This window comes from Trachemys scripta, chromosome 3, assembly GCF_013100865.1.
Source record: "Trachemys scripta elegans isolate TJP31775 chromosome 3, CAS_Tse_1.0, whole genome shotgun sequence".
Lineage (NCBI taxonomy): Eukaryota > Metazoa > Chordata > Testudines > Emydidae > Trachemys > Trachemys scripta.
Window position 1 is genome coordinate 134,054,849 of NC_048300.1, and position 23,057 is coordinate 134,077,905.

Genomic DNA, 23,057 nt, shown 5'->3' on the forward strand with positions numbered 1-23,057 from the left:
AGTGTTTTGGGTGCTCTCCCTGGCTGACTTCATTTTGAAAGGCTACTTCAGACAGTATGGCTCTTCTAAAGCCAATCAGACAAGAATAAACCTTCCACCTGTTCACTGTGTTCTCTAACATCATTCTCATGCACCCAGTTGCCAAAGGTGTTGGTCTTTACAGAATATGTGACTCTAGCCCTGGGAAACAGGGGAAATAGTTGACAGCAGCATAATGCCTAAACTAGTGATAGCCACCAAAGCAGAAGTTCCCTTTGAATTGGGAGCAGCCTCTAAGGCAGGGGTGGCCAACCTGAGCCCAAGAAAGAGCCAGAATTTACCAATGTGCATTGCCAAAGAGCCACAGTAACATGTCAGCAGCCTCCCCGTCAGCTCCCCTCTGCCTCCAGTGTCTCCTACGTGCTAGCAGCACCGCCGATTATCACCTAACCCTCCATCCCTGCGCCTCCCACCCGCTGCGATCAGCTGTTTTGTGATGTGCAGGAGGCTCGGGGTGGGGAGAGGAGGAGCCAGGTCATGGCAGAGTCAAGGGAACGGGCGGGGGCCTTGGAAGGAGTGAAGTAGGGCCGGGACCTGGGGCAGAGCCAGGGGTTGAACAGTGAGCACCCTGTAGCACATTGGAAAGTTGGCGCCTGTAGCTTCAACCCCGGAGTCTATTCAAGAAGCTGCATATTAACCTCTGAAGAGCCACATGTGGCTCCGGAGCTACAGGTTGGCCACCCCTGATCTAAGGCTATGTAACAAAAAGCATCAGCAGAGCCTGTTTGCTTTTGAATTGAGCATATAGTGTTAGGAAAACAATTGCTACCCAGAATTTACCACATGGTAACCTATCGTTTGAGCTCTTGCTATGTATTTCTACCTGAACTTTCTTCCTTAAATAGAAATATTTTAAAGACATCCTGGGTGAAATTCTATGTCATATGTTATGCAGGTCAGACTAGAGGATCAAAGTGGTCCTTTCTGGCCGTGAAATCTATGGATCTTTTGTAGTTCATTATAAAGCCTTCAAATAAATACAACAGTTGCTAGCTTTGACTGCTTTTTTCATTTTTTCAGAAAATTGAATCGTATTATTACTTACTATATATTATTTATTGAGCTCTGGCAGTAATCTCGATACTATGTAGGACATAAAAGAAGACAGTCCTTTGCCTAAGCTGCTTGCTATCTAAGGCCCTGATCATGCTTTGCTCATGGACAGACTCCTGTGTGTGGACAGACACTTGTGCCTGCAAAGACCCCCACTGATTTTGGTGAAGTTGGAGTTTAATTGCAGTGGAGTTTGAAAAAGGAGAGCACAAAATGTAGCTGGTTTGTGGATTGTTCTCATTGGGAAGCTTCAAGCAACTTTGTTCATCCAAGCTACAATCAAAGTAATAGCTGATGAAAATAATCTATTTTATTGATTTCCTCACTGGTAATTTTATTGCCTTTTTGTTTGCTTTTGGAGCTATTTCTTGCTACACACTGAAACAAATCTGTGACCTTTTTTCAGCATAAACCTTTCATGAGTCTATTTAGAAAATGTCGCTGTATTTGTATTGAAAGTTTGAGTTTGTGTAGCTAGTTTATTTCATTATAACAATGTCTAGTGACTAAAAACCAGCATAGCTAAATGATCTGTCAGCGTTTGTGTTATATAATCATAAAACTTCACTGTGAGAGCATAATAATCTAGGGGCTGATTGTTCCCCTGAGGTCCTCTGATGATGGCTATCATCCTTTGCTCATGAAGGAGCCATACATGCTGCTCTGAATCCCTTTGAAGAGCCTTCAGCAAGGAGAAGGATGGGCCAGTAGCTGAAATGGGAGGGCCACGATAGAGCTGGGAGGGGAGAGTCTTAATGCATCATTCCCTCTAGTTCATTCAGACTTCTCCATGGATAAGCCCTCAGAGCAAATGTGGAGGCACACAGTCTCCAAATGAATGACTCGGATTCTGGTAGCGGGAATCCACTTTCTTCTTTGGTGGGACTGGGGATGTAGTTCTGTACCTTGATGTTGGGTTGGGGGATGTATTTCCCACACTACCTGCATAGAGCTTGTATCCCAGGTGTTATGAATTTTACCCATAGGATAAAGGGTTGTTATTAGAACATGTTAGCTAGCATAGCTAATAGATTCTAAAATTCTAGCATACAAGAAGTTGTATTTAGCAGCTCACACTAAAGTAAAATGTGGCTCATCTGTATTAGAGTTTTAGAAACTGTTAGTTACAATGTGCTAGCTAACATGTTCTATTAAAAAAACTGTTTATCCTAGTCCACACAAACCCAAAGTGAGTGTTTTGTATACAGGCTACCTGGAAAGATTATTTTTTTACCTTTTTTTCCTCCTCTGGAATATCAGGAATGTTGTCTTGTTTTCCCCATTTTTGTTGGTGTACTTCTTTCATGACTCGGAAACATATCCTGGGAGTTTTCTCAGCTGTTATTAGAGCTGACCAAGAACAAGTACAATTATTTACAACAGTCTTGATGAAAAATTTGTCCTCTTTTTAAGAAAATTTTGACCAAATTTTCTTGTTGAAATGTTAACATTCATTAGAATTTCTAATTGAGTCAAAAATAATTTTGAAAAGAATCTAAAATCAGAATATTTTTATCAGCTCAACCTTTTGAAAGACTAGGTATGTTAAATAATTAACAATAGTCATTTTTATACCAGGGTTTTTACTTAACTAAGTGAAAAAAAAAAAACACATTTTCCATCTCAATTAATCATGTTTTCCTTCCACACTTGTAATGTCATAATACCATTAATTCCCCAGTTTAACATAGAATCGTCAGTGGACTCCAGCAGGGAAAAATAAATTTCTGTGAGGAACTGGAAAAACGCTGAACTTTAGGCAATTTTTAATGGGTATGATTCTACAAGGTGCTTGAGTTCTGTGGCCCGATCAAGCAAAGCACTTAGTGTGTGATGAACGTCAAGCATTAGAGCAAGCATCTTGAAGGTTTGATCCTTATGTTTTCATAAAAAAAAAACAAAAATGGAAAGAACTAATCTATTTCCTCTTTTCCCATCCTCTCTTTTGCAGAGTTTCAGACTTCTTCATTTTCCGTTTTTTGTGAGTTTCACCTATTACATTTTCAAAGCTGTTCGTGGTGATTTAGCTGTGCCATTCCCATGAAGGTTAATGTGAGGTCACATGTCTAAATATTTACATACTTTGAAAATGTAGGGGGTAAGCGTTAGGTACTATGCAACAGTAAAATTTGTCCAAGCACTTAATTTTGTTCAAGACTGCACTAGTGTCACTTTAATTGCCATTTAAATGCATTCTTTATTACAGCGTTTTCATTCATAGTATTTAGGCTCTAAGTAGTTCTGTTGTTGCAGTGCAGTGAAACTGTGTATTCTCTGACTTTCCCACTCAAGAAAAGAAGCTTTATATTCTGTGATTGTTTAAGTATAAGCCAGCAAAACATTTGAGAGTATTGCTCTATAACTATTGGATTTCTTTGCTCCTAGAGAAGTTAAATAAATGATCTGGCATCTTGCTATACTGTTTGAATCTTAAATGTATCAGAAGGAACCTCTTATATTGAAGAGGATCTGTAGGAAGTAGGAATTTTCATTTAATTAAAAAAAAAACCCTCTATAGTATTATTTAAATGTTCAAAAATTTGTGCAAACAGCATTATGTGAACATCTCAGGGAAGACATTAGGAAGGCTTTGGACAACAAGGGTTTATGAGGTTTGGGAGGTGAATATCAAGTCAGAGAGATTCTTGACAGGCAACAGCAAACATTCTGCTAGTGATGGTATGCAGTCACAGGACAGCCCTATTTAGATATGTCATTCTCACTATTGCTGATGCACCATTAAAAGTCTTGTGTTTACTCTGGCTAAACCATACAACATAATTCTTTGATTGAAACATACATAATCTTTAGACACTATTGCAGTTAAAAAAACATTTGCAAGATGAAATAAACATCTTTTTCAGCTAGACATTTATCATTGTATAGCAGTTAGATAAATGAAATACTACAGTCTGGGATCCTTATAAAACACTATATATTAGGTGCCATAGAAGGCATAACAGATGCCATCTCTGACTATAAAAGTAATTTACACTGTCTAACTTAGTCATGACTGGAACACGCACATGAATTACTGGAAAAGGGGATCTGGGATTATAAAGTCTCCCTTTGCTGCTGGATTTTTTCCCAGCCCCCTTTTGCACTGAACTGTGCCTTTGAGAGTTATTATAGGATGATCTGCTTCCACTTACCTAAACTTTGCAAATAGACTGACTCTAAAACTACCAGTGCTTAATGTTATGATCTATTGAGTCAAGTCTATGTTGTAAAAGAGTGAAACTTTTTCTTTTAAAAACTTCTGTTTATAACTATATTTACTGCCCATGTGATTACAAATCTTATATGTCCTGTGCCAAATTGTCATGTGTTTGCAGCAGGATAATACAGAAGGGGTCTCACAAATCTTAATATAATCATTACACCATGTTGTTTTCATCCTCCCAGTCTGCTGTTCATTTTCATTGTGAAAAATCATTATAGATCAGTGACAGGAGGTCTGGATTTGAGGCTGACGGTTGTAATTACTCCCACTGAGCACTGTCAATAGGATTAAAATAAAGATTCTGGACCTGTCCATCCTAGGTGAGGTCAGCAACACTAGCAGTGTGAGTACTCTTTCTGCAAGCTGTGCTTTCAGTTCTGAATTATAGAACCATAGATATTAATATGATACAAATATTTGAAAGCTCCAGTGTAGAAAGGCCAGCCTTTTTCTGCATTAACTAAAGTGTCCATCTGTAATAAATAATCTAGCAATATCCATCCCAGTCCTGAGTATATATGTATGTTAATTTTAAAATGTATTAGAACCCCAGAGAGTTACAATTACAGAACAATCCATTTTATGTTTTATAATTAATAAGCTCCTTGCAGCTGCATAACTTCAGCCAAGAAACATCTGCACAAACTCCTAGCATATACATAATTTCTACAAGAAGAGTTTAGCTGAATTACCCTTAATGTCTACTGGCGTAGAAAGTGGTCTTGTGATTTGGTTTGCGTTATCTGGAGAACGGATGTTTATGTTCAGTATGTCCACATCAAAACAAAACAAAAATTCTAGCCACTGTCTAGGGAAAAATAATAATAACTGAACAGAGAAAAACGAAAAGGTAAATGGGAATCCCTATTGATCAAATAAATTTTTATTCAAAATGCACGGGAGGAGAGGATTAAGGGTGAAAAACCTGGCCCCATTGAAGTCAATAGGAGTCTTGCCATTGACTTCAGTGGGGCCAGGATTTCTCCCCACATTCATAAGTAAATTGCTTGCAGTTTAACCCTCATCTCACCAAGGTCCGCTTTTTTGTCACCATTGGATTATTAACTACTTAGAGTAGAGGCTACTGTTTTATTATCACTACTTTAATCTGCACTATGTATAAAACTATGCTATTTGTACCATTATAATTTGCATATGGTGGCAGGGTCAATTAAACATGACATATCAAGAATTAATGAATGAGCTCTGTTATTCTGATAACATAGTGTATATTTATTCGTTTTCTTACACTGATTATTCCAATATTATATATTGGTGACAAACAGTAATTAAAGTTCCAATCACCACATGCAACATATTAAGTTTTGTTATTTTTCATGCAGACTGAGAAGTTATGATAAAAAAATCATGTTCAGTCAAGCATCCACCATGCCAAAAATGATAGAAAGAGTGGTTGCATGCCCTTTGATTCTCTAATCTAACTGCTCTCCCTAATTTCTCTACATTTCTTCATAACAATAATTCTCCTGAATGAATGTATCATTAACGTCAGTCCTCTTTGCCATCGTTCCTCTTATTATCTGAACAAGATGTATTGCTAATCTATCTTTCTTTCCCATATTCTCCCAATTTAAATTCAAACCCAGCTATAAAAAACACCTCTAGCTTTTCACAGCTTTTACACTGAAAAGTTTTTAAAGTTGCATCAAGAAATGTATATTACTTAAGTTAACATCTTCTTTGTCCTCTTTGTCTCCCACAAATGGGACTCCAAAATGCCATATACTGCTTTCCACATCTGCTCTGGGGCTGGAGCACCCATGGGAAAAAATTAGAGGGTGCGGAGATCCACCGGCACCAAGTTCCCCCTATGCCTCTCACGCACTGGTGACCCTGTGCTTACCAACTTCTCCTCCTCCCTCCAGCACTTCTGGAGCGCTGCGAACAGCTGATTCACAGCGTTCAAACTCTGGGAGTGAGGGGCAGGAGCAGGGATGGGGCGCACTTGGGGGAGGAGGCAGGGAAGAGGCGTGGTGGGTGTGGAGCAGTGGCAGGAAGAGGCAGGGTGAGGACTTGGGGGAAGGGGTGGAGTGGGGACGGGGCTTAGAGCGGAGGGGGTGGGGTCGAGAACCCCCCCCCCCGCAAGATGAGGAGTCGGCGCCTAAGCATGATTTTTAGTTAGCCGGATGTCCGTTTATCATGGGTGGGCCCAAGTTTCCCGTGGTCAGGCAAAGTCTCACCAGTCCTGTCTCTGAGTGTTCTGTGCTGTATTTACCTCAAATTTACCCATAAATATGTCTTCTAAGAGACCAGCAAGCAGTGGCAGTGTTGGTAATGCTGCTAAACGTGTCAATATCAATACAGCAAAAGGTGGAATTGTTGCAGAAATTGGAAAAGGGCACATTGGTGCATGCTTTGTGTGAGTTTAACAATGTAGGGTCATCTACAGTATATGATTTGAAGAATCAAAGAATCAAATCCTTAAGTTTTTTGCCTAAAGTGACAGTAAAAAAAAGTATGAGTATTCATAAGACATTGAAAGAGGGGAAAAGCAGCGATTTTGATAGTGTGCTGATACATTGGTTCAAGCTTTGTAGGAACGAAGGTGTTAGAATTTCAGGTGAGATGGTGATGGCACAAGCAAAAATATTCCACAAAGAACTTAACCTGCAGCATGAGTGTGACTATTCGCAAGAATGGCCTCAGAAATTTCAAAACAGGCATGGCATTAGTCTACATTGTGTGTGCAGTGAAAAAAGAAGTGCAGATACGGAAGCTGCCGCTAAGTATGTTGATAAATTTGCACAATTAGTTGCAAATGAGAAGATATCCCCAGAGCAGGTATACCATGCCGATGAAACTGCTCTCTATTGGTGTTGTATGCCTACAAAAATGTTGGCTAGTGATGCAGAGGAGCCACCATCTGGTATGAAGTAGTCAAAGGACAGGGTAACTATCCTTGGTTGTAGTAAAGCATCAGGAACTCACAAATGTAAGCTCATGCTTATTGGGAAAAGTGTGAACCCAAGGGCATTCAAAGGGGTGAAAATATTCCCAGTGATCTACTATGTCAACAAAAAGGAATGGATAACAACTAATCTATGTCTCGAGTGGTTTGAGAAATATTTTGTACCGGAGGCAAGAGCCCGTTCTTCTTCGAGTGATTGTTCACGTCCATTACACATTAGGTGTACGTGCGCCGTGTGCACGGACGTCGGAAACTTTTTCCCTTAGCGGCTCCCGTCGGGCCGGCGGGCCCCCCCCCCTTCCCGCCAGAGCGGCGCCCCGCTCCAGGGTATATATATCCCTGCCGACCCGACCACTCCAGTTCCTTCTTACAGTCCGTGGCGGCGTTGGAACAACTCCGTCTCTCATCTGAGAGTGTCCCTTAGCAATAGTCAATTAGAGTTCTAACAGTTATCAGTTAGTTGTTGTAGTGTTTAGTCAGTAGTTAACAGCTCATTAGAGTACTTAAAGTTCCTGCCGGGGTTGTTTGTTCAGCCCCGGCACCGGCCCTGGGCGGTGGGGTATGCCACACGCCCAAGGCTTCAAGGCTTGTGCCACGTGCCGTAGGCCCATGCCATTGAGCGACCCCCACGCTTCGTGTCTTCGTTGCCTGGGGGAGGCTCACCAGAAAGAGCGCTGCAAGATCTGTAAGGCTTTTAAGCCCAGAACTAAAAAAGAGAGGGACTTCCGCCTTAAGCAGCTGCTCATGGAGACAGCGTTACAGCCCTCCACTTCGACGGCACCGTCTGCCTCCGTGCGGAGTGCCCCTGCCTCGGTGCGAGAACCGGCGCCGGTGGGTCATCCGAAGACCGCGGCACCGACCCAGCGGGGAAATACACGACGCCGATCGTCTTCGCCGGCGAAAGTGAAGGGCCAACCTAAGGCCCGAGGTCGCTCCCTGCACAAGAGGGCGGCACCGGTAAAGACCTCGAGTGCCCCTAAGGCCGATACGGCCCCAACACGGACCCCAGTAGTGGCTCCGGCGCCGAAGGGCCCGTCGAGCCCCGGGATGGGCGCGTCGAGCGAGGAGGAAGGGCTGGAGGAGCTAGTGGAACAGCCCTCCACTCCGGACATGTTTGAGGCAGCTAAGGACCTCATTGCCTTGTCCGTCGAGGCCCCGGCACGCGCTAAAGGCGCCCCGCCTATGCTGCCGCGCAGAGGCAAGCCGGCGATGGTGCGCCCATCACGGTCGCCGTCCCGGCACCGTTCCAGGGACCGGTCCTGGTCGAGCTCCGCCTCGGTGGACTCCCGGTTGCCCTCGGCGCAGGAAGCACCGCAGCAGTCGGGCTTCAGCAAACGGTCGGCACCGACGCAGCAACCAAGCACGAGTCGGCACCGCGAAGCATCGGCGGTTCGTTACCCGAGGCCGACCAGCCGTAGCCGTTCCCGGTCCCGAGATCACCGGTACCGTTCCAGGTCCAGGTCGGCAAGGCACCGTTCCAGATCCTGGTCACGGAGGCGCTACTCCCCAAGACCAGACCGGCACCATCCGACGGTGCCACCGTGGCCTTCCAGATTACCGTCAGTGGTCTCGGGGACTGACTCAGACCGATACGGCGGGTATGCCCATAGGTCACAGGACAGCAGGGACTACGGTCAGTCCCAATGGGGCCAGCCGAGCCAATGGCCATTCTGGACACCCTGGGCCTACCACCAACAAGGGCCCCCATCGAGAGCCTCGAGATCCGGGCCATCCCGGTACCGATCCCGCTCCCCGCGGCACCGCCCACAATCGTATAGGGAGGCAACGGTCTCTTGACCACTGGAGCGGGAAGGAGTGGACTCGGCACCGAGTACGGTACCGTCCCAATCCCACGCTGTGGGTCAGGCCGCAGAGGAACAATTGGCTGACGCAGGTTTACAGGACAATGAGGATGGGCAGAAGGCCCTGACCTCTTCCTCCTCGCCAGATGAGGCGGTAGCGGGCACACTGGTGTCCGGCCCTCCCCCGATTGACCACCGGGCACACCAAGACCTGCTTCGCCGGGTAGCCCTCAATCTGGGCTTGTAAGCGGAGGAGACTGTAGAGCAGGATGACCCCATGGGCGATATCCTGAGCCCAGAGGGCCCCTCCAGAGTCGCACTCCCCATTATACGGACAGTACAGTCCAACTATAAGACGGTGTGGCAAACACCGGCCTCCAGTGCTCCAACTGCAAAGGGAGTGGAGAGGAAATACTTCGCCCCATCTAGAGGGTTTGACTTCCTCTTTCTGCATCCATCCCCCTGTTCTTTGGTGGTCTCGGCGGTCAATGAAAAGGAGCGGCATGGCCAGCAAGCTCCTGCCCCCAAGGGCAAGGAAGCCAAGAGATTGGACTTGTTCGGGAGAAAAGTCTATTCTTCGGGGGGCCTTCAACTGAGGATCGCCAATCAGCAGGCGATTCTAAACAGGCACAATTTTAACTCTTGGGCATCAGTCGCCAAGTTTAAGGACTCCCTTCCATCTGACGCGCATCAGGAGTTCAAGGCCCTGGTGGATGAGGGAATGGCAGTGGCCAAGACCTCTTTACAGGCCGCGCTAGACTCAGCAGATGCTGCGGCTAGAACAATTGCGTCGGGAGTCGTGATGAGACGTTCAGCGTGGTTGCAGGCTTCAGGTCTCCCGCCGGAGGTGCAGACCACGCTGCAGGACCTCCCGTTTGAAGGTTCGGGCTTGTTTTCTGACCAGACGGATGCCAGGCTACATAGCCTTAAGGACTCCCGAGCGACCCTTAAGTCGTTGGGTATGCACACCCCGGTAACGTGGCATAAGCCCTTTAAACCCCAGCCGCCGCAAAGGCAATACCATCCTCGACCCTGACATGAACCGTACCGCCGTCGAGGCAGGGATAACAGGCGGAGATGTAACAATACGCCTAACCAGGGCCAGAGTCACGGCCAGGGCAAGCCACAGCCAGGAAATAAGCCAGGCTTTTGAAGTTACGCCCGAGGACAGCGTACCATATCCCATTTCGGATCCTCCTCTGTCTTTCAAAGACCGCCTGTCCCATTTCTACCGGGCATGGTCGTGCATAACATCGGACCAATGGGTCCTGCGCACAGTGAAGGCGGGTTATACCCTCCAGTTTTCCTCGCCCCCTCCCTGCCATCCCCCTTCCCCATCCCTCTTCAGGGACCCTTCTCACGAGCAACTTCTCAAGCAGGAGGTTCAGTCCCTTCTCGCTGCTGGAGCAGTAGAAGAGGTTCCAATAGACCTGAGGGGAAAAGGATTCTACTCGAGATACTTCCTGATCCCCAAGGCAAAAGGAGGCCTCCGTCCTATTTTGGACCTGCGCGATCTAAACAAGTTTCTGATCAAAGCTCGCTTCCGTATGGTCTCCCTGGGAACTATTAAAATTTACTAGACTGGATGGAAGTCGACACAGATGCACCAATTGCTAATCAAATGATGGATGAAGAAATTGTGGAAATGGTACAGCAGGGAAAAAAAACAAAGATAACGAAAAAGCCAGTGATGGTGATGAAGATGATGACGAATATGTCACAGAAAAAATTTCTATTGATAAATGCATTCAGTTGGTAACAAATTTAATAGAAGGACTGGAGCAAAGACGTTTCATTTTTGAGCAAGCGATCATGTCTCTCTACATGATACGAGAAAAACTCATTAAAGAAAAAACAAAATACATGAGACAAGCCCAGCTGGAAGATTGGTTAAAGGTAGAGAAGAGGAATGTGGAGCAGCACTCTACAGTCAGAAGTCCTGTTGCCTCCACTTCATCTACTCCGGATATACCTACAGCAGAGACCGCAGATGTAACTTGAGTTAGCAGTTATTGTCACATCACTTTGGAAGGAATCATTTTAGATGAGTAAATTATAGATTTGCCTGTATTATTATCTATTTATTTTTCATATTATTTTATGTTTTTATGCTTTATCTACTTATTTCCTTGTGCCAATACAGTAAAATTGGGTAACAACACTAACACTTTGTTATAAAGTGAGCCATAAACCTTGGCCAGGCGGCCTTGCAAGTGTTGTTCAGTTTATTCACCTCGGTGGCGAGATAAAAATAATAAGAGACCCATAGGCACGGGAAGTAGGGGTGCCGGGGGTGCTGCATCACCTCCAGGCTTTGCACCCAGTGGGGCCCCCCACCAGGGGGCCCCGCTGCCGCCTGGGGTCCCAGCTGCCGGTCCCCCCCGCCTGGGGTCCCAGCTGCCGGTCCCCCCCGCCTGGGGGCTCCAATGCCAGCCCCAGGGTCCCAGCCGCCGGTCCCTCTGCTGTTGCCCATGGTCCCAGCCGCCGGCTGCGGGGGCTCTGCTGCTGCCCAGGGTCCTGGCCACTGGGCTCCGCTCCTGGCCCTGGCCCGGGCCTCCACAGCTTCCCCCAGCTGTGGTCCCAGCCCGGGGCAGTGAGGTGCTCGGAGAGGGATAAGGCTGAGACCACAGCTGGGGGCGGCTGCGGAGTCCTGCGGCTGATAGCTGGGATCCCGGGCAGTAGCAGAGGGGCTGGCGGCTGGGACCTGGGGCCAGCAGCCGGGACCCTGGGTGGCAGCAGAGCGGCCGGTGGTTGGGATCCCGGACGAGGGGCTGGCGGCTGGTACCTGGGCCGGCATCGGAACTTCCAGTCGGGGGGCTGGTGGCCAGGACCCAGGTGGCAGCGGGGACCACAGGCAGGGGGCCACGCTGAGTGCAAAGCCTGGGGGTGTTGCAGCACCCGCCGCATCCCTACTTCCTACACCTATGGAGACCCACTGGCACTCTGCATTGACCTCCTGTGGTTTGGAAAATTCTCTGTTCGGCACTGGTCAGGTCTCGAGGGTGCCGGACTAGAGAGCTTCAACCCTTCAATTCCCAGTACAGCCATATATGTACTAGGAAATACCCAGAGTTACTGCAATATGGTACATTGGACAGGGCCTCTGGAGACATCAGTTCTGTTCCCAGCTCTGATGTACTGTTTGACCTTGGGCAGTTTGCATTCATTTTGTGTGCCTTTGTTTCCCCCCTTTCAGGCTTTTTTCTATTATTTCTCTTCAGGACACAGCTTGTCTTTTCCTACATATTTTGTACAGTGCCTAGCACAATGGGGTTGTGAGCTTATGTGGGGCCTCTAGGTGCTAATGTGGCATGAACAATAATTACTTTGTTTTGCTCATCATGCACCACGTGCCACATTTAAATGTGACTCCTGTTATTTTTTCAAACACAGCAAATTGTCATTTTCTCATTTAGGACCACCACATATGCGAAATCTGAAATTTTAAAACAAAGCTACTTGCTACCTAGGCAAAGTATCAAAATATTGAGAGATATAGGATCAAAAGCAAACTGGGAGTTCAATTGAAATCACCACCTCAGCCTTAGCTACAGAGTAGCTGTTACAAAAGGATAATACTATACATACAGGTCTACGGATAGCATTAGTGTTTCTTTGGCAAATGGTTATTTACAATTAATGAGAGACACAGTTTGGGTGAGGCAATATCTCTTATTGGACCAACTTTTGTTGCTGAAAAAGATAAATTTTCCAGCTCCACAGACCTTTCAAATACCATCTAGAGATGTTAGTCATTTTTTCTCCATTAGATCAAAATATATATTTTAATGATTTATAATTTAAAAAAATTAAATTTTGACAATTCAGGGAAATTGAGCCAAGAGGAAAAACAATCAATAGAAAATGTCCTGTCTTAGTTTAACAGAACAGAAACCATCTCAGATTTAAAAATAAAATAAAATTTAGAAAGGAAAAAATAGCAATAAGCTAATTTGTTTCTTTAATTCCACCAGAAAAAGAGGAGCATTGCCCTTTTTAATATAATGTACGGTACCTTGAATATATCCCTTTTGAAATTTCTTAAAACCTTTTTGTGTGTGATATTGGTAACAATTTGCTATTAGACTTTGTGGTAGAATCAGTTGAAAGCACCTTTTTAAGGCTGTTAAGGAATGCATTGCAGGAATAATGTTGCTGTATATTTATGGGGTGCTTAAGTTGAAGGAATAGTAATTAAATGCTATCACATGGCCTCTTATTAGAACTAAAGATGATGGAGATAGTAGTATGATACAATGAGTGTCTGATCCTGCTGCCTCTGGTATGCACTGCACAAGAATAAAGAGCATTCACTTAGACTAGTAGCAGACATTCAAATCCTTTGAACTATAATAAGAAATGCACACTTACTTTAAAGAACAAGTGACTGAGCATATACATGTCTAGATGAAGCCATCAGGAAAAAAGTGTAAAGAGGTTTTCTGTTTGTTTTGTTGTTTTGTCTGAAATCTCTATTTTCTTTTGGCATCTTTGCTTTGTAATGTTCCCTGCTGAGAGGGACAGACTGGATTCACAGTAGGCATCTGTCCCTTTCAAGTTGCTCTTTGCTCTGCAGAGGGCTGCATGCTGGAAGATGCAGTGTGTTTGTCCAGTGCTTTCCTCATCTTCTGAGGAACTTGACTAGCTAAGACAAAACAGGAAACTTATTATTTGGTCAGGTGGCTGGATCTTAATTGAGTGTGCTGGAATAATAGACGTAAGTTTAATTCATTAATATTTATTTATAGTTCATGTTTACAAAACAGTTTAGCATCAGTGCTCTTCACTCTTGTCCTGGAAATCTTGGAATAATCTTGAAAGAGGATGAAAAAGACTAATTCTGCATTAAATCTGAACTCCTAGCATTATCTGAAAACTCAATGTGTCAAGTTTATCCAAATGTTTGTTCCAAAACGCTCTGATGAATGCATACTTAGGCATTTTTGTTAGATGTTTGTTTTTTAGTGGTGCTATATTTGGCATGTTACCCTGCAGGGATACAATCAATAAAAGAGAACATATATTTTCCAGACATAGGGCTAAATCTCTTCTGAGGTAAATTAATGCAACTTCATTGAAGTGAAGCAGATAATTTGGCTTAGAACCCCTACTTTTTAAACAGAACAAACTCCAAAATGTCATTATGATTATTGTCTTTTCGACCTGCTTTTTCTTTAGAAAATTGAAAAAATCAGAGGTAAATCTTCAGAGAATTTTTCATTTGTTTCATCTGTAGTGAACTAAATCAAGAGTGGATTTTATCAGTCCAAGTGAGGAAAATTTGACCTGTATAATTTATATCAGAGTTGCATAGTGCTCATATACATTAAGAGGAATAGTATGGCTACTACACTACAATGCACCTGATCTAAAGCCCACTGAAGTTCATCTGACTCTTTTTTCATTGATTCTAATGGGTTGTGAATGAGGCCCAGTGTTTTTAGACTGTGCCTATCACTGTGGTATCTGATCTCCAAAACCACATGCAAATATTTAAAATATCAGTACCTATGAGACAGCCTCACCAATCAAATGTGAATGTTACCAGAGCAAATGCTTTTTCTGTGGATTTATAAGGACTATTTAACTAGCTTTTCCCAGTGAAGATTTTAACACCTGATATTAACCTTCACCCACAATAAATTTTTCACACACATAAGCAGTGGCTTAGAGGTTAAATTGCCTGTGCTGTGGTTGCCTGATTTATTGGAGAACAGAACTTGAATGAAGCAGTGCAATTGAAAAAGCCTGAGTTTCATTAGAAGCTTCTAGAGGAATTCTGTATTCTTGCGTGTTTTCTGTTGACAATGGTTGCTATATTAGCAAGTGTGCCCCTGTAACCTTCTTCACTTAAGGTGAAATGGGGTCATAATCTGTTTACCATTGGTGGCATTTCCCTTTGTTCAGTACGATGCAGCCATCCTCCATTTGGAACATTCCATCAGGTTTGGGAACAAGGAGGATTACTTAGAAAATAATCTGTTTAATAACCTGTGCAGGTTGATTTTTCCACCCAGTAGTTAACTGAAGTAAAGGTTAAAAATATATCCATTAATCACATTCAGGTAGGTTTTTAAATGTTTTTGCTCTATAAACAAGAAAACGCATTGTGATTTGTTTAATAGAAAATAAATGCTGGTGATTGAAAATGTGTTTAAAAATCAGTTTAATGGCTGGTACAATAAGCAAGCAAGCAAACAAATATTGCAACTTCACAGTGGGCTAGGTTGTCCATAGCCCTTTAGTGGGTGCACAGGGGTGGGAGTGGGGATCCAGTGAGCCATTCCCCACTCCTTATACCCCTGGCACAATTGTCCAGGACAGTCACAGACTGCACATGAGGGGGAATGCTCCTTCCGAGTGCTTCCTGAGTTACTCGCCCGATAGAGTGGAAGCGGAGTGAAGGGAAAACCAGAAGGACCAGGCTCCATTTCTTACTGGCCTTAGGTGCTGGTTGGGCATCCTGGTGAAAGCAGACCGCTTAATCCAGAATGAGGGGGGATTTGATAGCTGCTTTCAATTACCTGAAAGAGGGTTCCAAAGAGGATGGATCTAAATTGTTCTCAGTGGTACCAGATGACAGAACAAGAAGTAATGGTCTCAAGTTGCAGTGGGGGAGGTTTAGGTTGGATATTAGGAAAAACTTTTTCACTAGGAGGGTGGTGAAGCACAATGGAGTGGTTGTGGTGGAATCTCCTTCCTTAGAGGTTTTTAAGGTCAGGCTTGACAAAGCCCTGGCTGGGATGATTTAGTTGGGGATTGGTCCTGCTTTGAGCAGGGGGTTGGACTAGATGACCTCCTGAGGTCCCTTCCAACCTTGATATTCTATGATTCTGTGATTCTGTGATCCAAAAGAATGGGGTAGCATGCACACTTTCTCTGTGTACTCTGGGAACTCTCCATATAACTGAGATGGAGATGAAAGCAGGGCAGATGCACATGCAAGTGTATATCTGAGTTTTTCTTCTTCTCCCTTAGCATGTGGCCGAGGATTCTACAAATCATCTTCGCAAGATCTACAGTGCTCTCGGTGTCCTACTCACAGTTTCTCTGACAAGGAAGGATCTTCCCGGTGTGATTGTGATGATAGCTATTATAGAGCGCCTTCTGATCCACCATATGTTGCGTGCACAAGTGAGTCAGTCATGAATTTAATAGTGAAGGACGTTGCTTAACCAACTGAGTACAGCCATTTGTAGTTTGTTCTCACTAGTACTTATTATTGGCCTTCAGTATGTTTGCAAAGTAATAAATGAAACTGATAAATGAAATTGAACTGCATTGGGAAATTGTACACTGAATATAGAATCAACATAAATATAATTTCATGTTTGCCCGATGTAACCTTGGGAAAGAGAAGTTACTGGGTAAATACATAACTAGACATAATAGAAAGAATGCAAGCATGGTTTTCCTACAGTCTTAAAATTGTCACAGACTGTATGCCTAATATGATACTACACAAAAATGAATTGAATGCAAAATGAAAAGTAACCTGTGTGGATTTGGACTTTGATTGAAATGTAATGGGATCTAGCTTACCATTCCATCCGCAAATAGACTAACCTACACAGATTGGTGGTTCAAGTAATGAAAGTCTCCAAAATCCAAAGCTGTACCCAAATACTGCTGTAAATCAATCAGAGCTGATTAAGGAATGCCTAAATGCATTCTGTGCTGTTTGCTTAAAAGGGGAAAAAATCCCCACACTAAAAATGTTGTAAGAGTAAACTTTTGAGGTGTGTTAACTGATCCTTTTAATTGCACAGAAGAAAAACGGCTAAAGTCAGTTGCAGTAAATACACAGACAATTGTTATCCTGATTCCTTAATGGAAAATAAATAAAGCTTCTTGCCAAGTGAGGTCAAGGAGGCTTTTATGTAGTTTGTAGTAAATGTAATGAAATGTTTATGTGAAGAAAAATGCTTCGTCTAGTTTGAGCCTCAGTAATTAAAACACTAGGTAAATGTCCCTTACTGATTTCATGTATTTACGTTGTCCTTTTTGTGTGTGTTACAAAGGACCTCCATCTGCACCACAGAACCTCATCTTCAATATCAACCAGACTACCGTGAGTTTGGAATGGAGTCCTCCTGCCGACAATGGGGGAAGAAATGATGTGACCTACCGAATTTTGTGCAAAAGGTGCAGCTGGGAGCAGGGTGAATGTGTTCCCTGTGGGAGTAACATTGGATATATGCCCCAGCAAACTGGATTAGTAGATAACTACGTCACTGTCCTGGACCTGCTGGCTCATGCTAATTACACTTTTGAAGTGGAAGCTGTAAATGGGGTATCTGACTTGAGCCGTTCCCAGAGGCTCTTTGCAGCTGTCAGTATTACCACTGGTCAAGCAGGTAAGTTTTCATGACTCACTGAGAGCAAGAGAGACTGTGAACCTGGAAAGTGCGGGTGCAGTTTTTCAGGTTTATGTTTGATGGATTCTATCTCATGAATCTTTTCATTTTGCCACCTAATTAGCATATGTTTATACTATATCATGATAACCTGCTACTTTTTCTTGGCATGATAATTGCTTTTGGCAAATAGCATTTTACAGAATGTATTTATCTTCATCCTTTTATATAGGTTCTCTTGGGTCTGTACAAAAATTCTCTCTTCTACTTACTACAGTATTGGTGCTACAAGGAGCTGAAGAAAACATACAGTGTGAAGGTTCTTCTGCATAGGCTCCCTTTCTGAGTATTTTAAACCTCTATTATCTTCCTGGGTGCCTGGAAGATGACTTGGGTATCTGACACTGTTTTCATCATTCATGTCTTCCCTCTGGATTACACTTCCAATTTATTTAATTTGTCCAGATATTTGAGGATGAAATTCAGTGAGAATGTGACAATTATTCTTTGTCCCTTATATTTATCATAATCTGACAGGTGAAATGTCAGGGAAAATAAAATCCACCTAGCATATCGCCCATGGGGGGAAAATGTATCCATTTTCTATATGTGGAATAAAAAAAACCCTAGAAAATCTCGTATCAGGATAGTGAAATGGTAAATTGCTTGTTGTTAAAAAATCGTCTTCTGACTCTACTGTATTTTGCTTTGTGGCATGATCTTGGGACAGTGTAGTAACCCTGCTAGGAAACTAACCATCTGAGGTTTAAGCAGAAGTCTTAACCTGTGCAGTAATTATATTTGCTGGGTTTCTGAAGGAATTCTAAGTTGCAAATAGGAAATGAATGTGTACAGACTGGTTTAAGAAATAATGCTAAGTAACGTTTTAAAGTATTTCTCATAATTTATATGTCTTTTTAGCACTTTTTATTGATCATCATAATCTGATTTTTTTAAATGCAGATGTTTACTCTTTTCTGTGGAAGCATTCACTATACCAGTGCATTTAATCATAGTCTACCCACTTTGGTCTCCATAGTGAATTGAAGGGCTGTGTGGGGGTCTGTGGAGATAACTAAGAAAAACAGCCTTGAAAATGTAAAATGATTACTATCTTTTCAATGAAAAGGGGCTAAACATTTATCTAATTCTGAGATTGTCTGTGACATTTCTAGGTTCTGTGGATCATAGTCCTCAAATTTAGGCTTTGTCAGGGTAGTTCAAGTATTTCCACATTGATCTGCCAATATACCTCAGTTCTTGCCTATAGGAAATCTGTTTCCATGTTCATTCAGCCTTTGGTCTTTCTGTTGGGATTATGAATGTAGACTAATAACTGTCCAAAAGTTACCCCATTTTGGCACCCTACTTTGCTGCCTTTAAATCGCTTGGTTATGGTTTTTGAAGCTGCCACCAATTTAATTAAATGGCTGTCTCATTTCAAGCAAACAGACGGACGGTGTTCAGGACAGCATATACATCTATTCTGAACTATCCTATGGTGAAGAAAATTAGAGTCCTCTGGTATTTAGTTGGCGAAATTGACTTCCATTATATGTACCTTAGTGATCCAGTAGCACACCAAATATGTATGAGGAAGTGTGGTCCAGTGACTGAATTCATAGCTAAGGAGGTGGGAAAAGACCTATTAGGTCATCTGTTCTATCTGTCTGCCAATATAGGATTCCTAGTACATTTTCTAGTGTTTTCATAGTCATGGATTTATAGATTTTAAGGCCAGAGGGGACCATTATGATGATCTAGTCTGATATCCTGTGTAACACAGGCTATAGAATTACTCCAAGTGATTCCTGCATCGAGCCCATAACTTCTACAATAAATGCTGTAGCTCATCCAGAAAGACATCCAGTCTTAATTTTAAAGCGTGTAAGTGGCGGAAAATCCACCATGTTTCTAGGTAAATGTTGTAAGAGTGCAGAAGTCGAGAGACCTGGATTCTGTTTTTAGCATGCTTGCTCTCTATGGCTTGTTGTGTGATCTTGAGCAGGTCACTTAAGCCAACATTTTCAAGTGTCCACTAATTTTGAAATTATGGCACAAAGCCTAATTTCAGTTGAGGTTCTGGATGCTCATCACTTCTGAAAATCAGGAGCTAGATATCTCTGGTTTGGCAATCAAATAGTGACACATCATGGGTCCGGTTTTGAAAGTTTGTTTTCAAACTCTGCGCTGCAGTTGCCCCATCTGTAAAATGGAAACAGTACATGCCCATCTTTTAAAAAGCACTTCGAGATCTTCTGATGAAAAGTGCTAAATAAATGTAAAGTATTTTTTTCTGTCTCAACTGCAGAAATCCTTTTAAAGAAAAGACTAGCTTCCTTTTTATATTTTTCAAGAACAATTATAGTCACACAAAAGGAATGTTCTCATTTACATTATTTTGTAGCAAAAGGTTTTGCTGCATAATGCTGATTTCTTTGGTTAAGTGTGTGTGGGGGAAATATTTTATATGGAACAGATTGACTATAATTGAAAATGGAGAGACTGGTTACACAAAGGACAGTGTAATGCATCTGTGCTCCTATTTTATTTTTACCATGGAGAGAAGAAAAATGTTAGATTTATTTATAGCCAAGTAAACTAGAATTCATGCAGCTCTCATTTGTGACTGGGACTCTTCTATACTACTTCCAAAAAATGATTCTTTTTGTATGCCTGTATTGGTTTTTGTTTGTGTAAATGTGTGTATGACTAAACCCTTTGCACTCTCTATTGTGTTGTCACGTTAGGTGGCTATATGTAATAACTGGGCATACCACATGCATGGAATCTTGCAGTGAGATTTGCCCTTTTTGTGTTTTGTTTCAATGAATGGATCCCTGGGGCTATCTTCCCAAATTCAAATAATTGTGTAATGATAACTTGAAATCATTTATAAAGGAATGAGGTTACAGAATACCTTCTGCTCATTAATCTGCTTTTATTCTCCCACGTATAACGGAACCCTAATGGGACAAAGAGATCATGTCAGGGAAGGGGATGCCAAGTTGAGTAACACAAGGGGGCTAGATGTTTAAGATCAAATTATTTGTTTTTGTGAAATAAATATGGGTGGAGGAGGTAGGTAAGTGGATAAACTGCATTCCAGCATCACAATGCTTACAATATTTATGTGTGATGCACAGCTATTGGATCTTGTGTTTAAAAACTGTGTGGTGTTATAGGCTGTATCCAGAGCCATGCGGCCCACTTTACAAAAACACAAAAGAACAAAGTCAGAAGTGGATACAAAAAGTATGTGAACCCAAAGGTGTGACCTAGCAATTTCCAAAGATCATGAATCTAAATTGAGGTTTACTGGTATGAAATGTGCAAAATAAACTCTGATCCTGCAAGCTGATCTATGCAGACCCAGGTGGCCACCAGTCTTGTAGGAGTGGGACCTACTCCTGTATAAGCCCCAGACACAGTGGATGAGTGCATTGGCGAGGGAGGCAAAGGAGTGGTGCACTACCCACCTTGTGGGGGCCTGTAAGAAAGTTGTTCATGGAGGGTGAAATTCACCTATGTTTTTGCTAGGGGTCACACAAGGCTTATGCACTATTTAAGACTCCATTAAATCCTCAAAATGGGGCTTAAATGTATTGGTATGAACTATGTATTGGTAATTTGCTTATAGCCCTCAATTTCTTTTGTAAAATACATGAATATTTTTTTTTGTCTGTAAATGTATGCCAGTTAACTAGAATTGATACTGATAGTGAATACTGGACCAAAATTTAATCACCTGATTCCTGCAGACAATCCCACTGAAGCCCATACAACCCTGTTTTCACTGTTGAAATGCTGTTTGGATCCAAGAGCAGACTTGCATGCAACAGCGTGGTGCCACTGAGAGCTTTGTGAGTGCACTTGGGAATGCATTTGTTCAGATATAAGTTACAGTAGGGTTGGTGAACTTCTTTGTCTTGCACCATCCTCTTAGTCCCTTTATGACTTCCTGGACCACAGTTGGTCTTGCGTTAGCGAGAAATTCACCTTTTCGCACCCATGGAATAACTTCTTTCTGATTGATCACAACACCCCCCCCCCGCCTTCCAGATTTCCTACTCTCCCCACCTACCACCCACGAGACTACAAGGAGTTAGACTCCTTTTGTGATAACTTGGTATTTATCAGGTGTGCAACTTAGATTACTTTAGCACTTAGGCCCCAATATTTACATCACTGATAATTCTATCCCATATAATTGGAGTTGTCATTTAAGGGAGTTATATATTTAAGCAGTCATCACATTTTTACCAATGTGTATTATTACCAGTGTTTTTAAAACTACCTTATTCTGTATTCTTTCTTACCCAATAAACACTGATGGATCACTCTGTATTTTCAGGAATGCCAGGAATGACCTGCTGAGTGCTTGCTCTGTCTCAACAAGTGAAAGTCACCCAGTAGTTTTGTTCCAAACCCATTCCACATTGCCAGCCCAAAACAGCAAGACACGAGAAGTCATTCTTCCGCTCTACTCTGCTCTGGTTAGGCCTCAGCTGGAGTATTGTGTCCAGTTCTGGGCGCCGCATTTTAAAAAAGATGTGGAGAAATTGGAAAGGGTCCAAAGAAGAGCAACAAGAATGATTAAAAGTCTTGAGAACATGACCTATGAAGGAAGGCTGAAAGAATTGGGTTTGTTTAGTTTGGAAAAGAGAAGACTGAGAGGGGACATGATAGCAGTTTTCAGGTATCTAAAAGGGTGTCATAAGGAGGAGGGAGAGAACTTGTTCACCTTAGCCTCTAAGGATAGAACCAGAAACAATGGGTTTAAACTGCAGCAAGGGAGGTCTAGGTTGGACATTAGGAAAAATTTCCTAACTGTCAGGGTGGTTAAACACTGGAACAAATTGCCTAGGGAGGTTGTGGAATCTCAGTCTCTGGAGATATTTAAGAGTAGGTTAGATAAATGTCTATTAGGGATGGTCTAGGCAGTATTTGGTCCTGCCATGCGGGCAGGGGACTGGACTCGATGACCTCTCGAGGTCCCTTCCAGTCCTATAATCTATGAATCTATGAATTTAAAAATCCACAAGTTAAGCCCCTCCCCTAAAAAAGATTAACTTGAAACTCATGAGATTTTTAAAAACAACAAACTCAGGCTCTTTTTATTTGCTTTTTAATTTTTGTGCTTTCAGGATTGATGTTTTCAAGCTTTTCTCTGCAATCATTAGGGCTAGAACTTCCCTCCTTCCCTCCCTGCCTCCTCCCCCGACCCCCTTTTAAATGAAAGCTGAGATTCTGATTCCAAGAGCTGGGGCTTTAAGAAAAACAAAAAATATCATGACTCACAATACAATTATGAGACTTGCCTATTTGATATAAGATAACAAGAAATGAACAAATGGATAAAACAATTAAACTGGGTCTAAAATATCCCTCTTGTAAGGTTGTGTGACATGAACTGTTTCTAGCATTCTTAGGTACTTCTGCAGTCGCTCTCATTATGGGTATCTAAGCCTCTGCATTCTCCTTCACCGCCTACTCCAGCTCCCCGTCCTCTTCTCTCCTTGCTTCTCCTGACACTTTCCAGGATTGTTGCCCACACCTTTTCCCCTCTCTTTCCACCATCCATCCTGTCCCGTCCCCTTCAATCTTTCTTCTGCTCACTTTGGAATGCCTGCTCCAGGTCTAACTATCTTGCC

The 23,057-nt window shown here is 42.8% G+C and overlaps 1 protein-coding gene across 3 annotated transcripts in view; it reads left to right on the plus strand.

The window, feature by feature from the left end:
- The window catches only part of EPHA7 (EPH receptor A7), a 188,287-nt gene that overhangs the window by 52,112 nt on the left and 113,118 nt on the right, over window positions 1–23,057 (plus strand). For 2 of the 3 annotated variants that reach the window (XM_034766018.1, XM_034766020.1), the window contains exons 4-5: window positions 16,025–16,180; window positions 17,068–17,403. In XM_034766018.1, the coding sequence (XP_034621909.1) occupies window positions 16,025–16,180; window positions 17,068–17,403 (492 nt within the window). Of the gene's footprint in view, window positions 1–16,024; window positions 16,181–17,067; window positions 17,404–17,635; window positions 21,844–23,057 lie in introns of those variants that run through there. The other variant, XM_034766021.1, reaches the window with a different exon arrangement.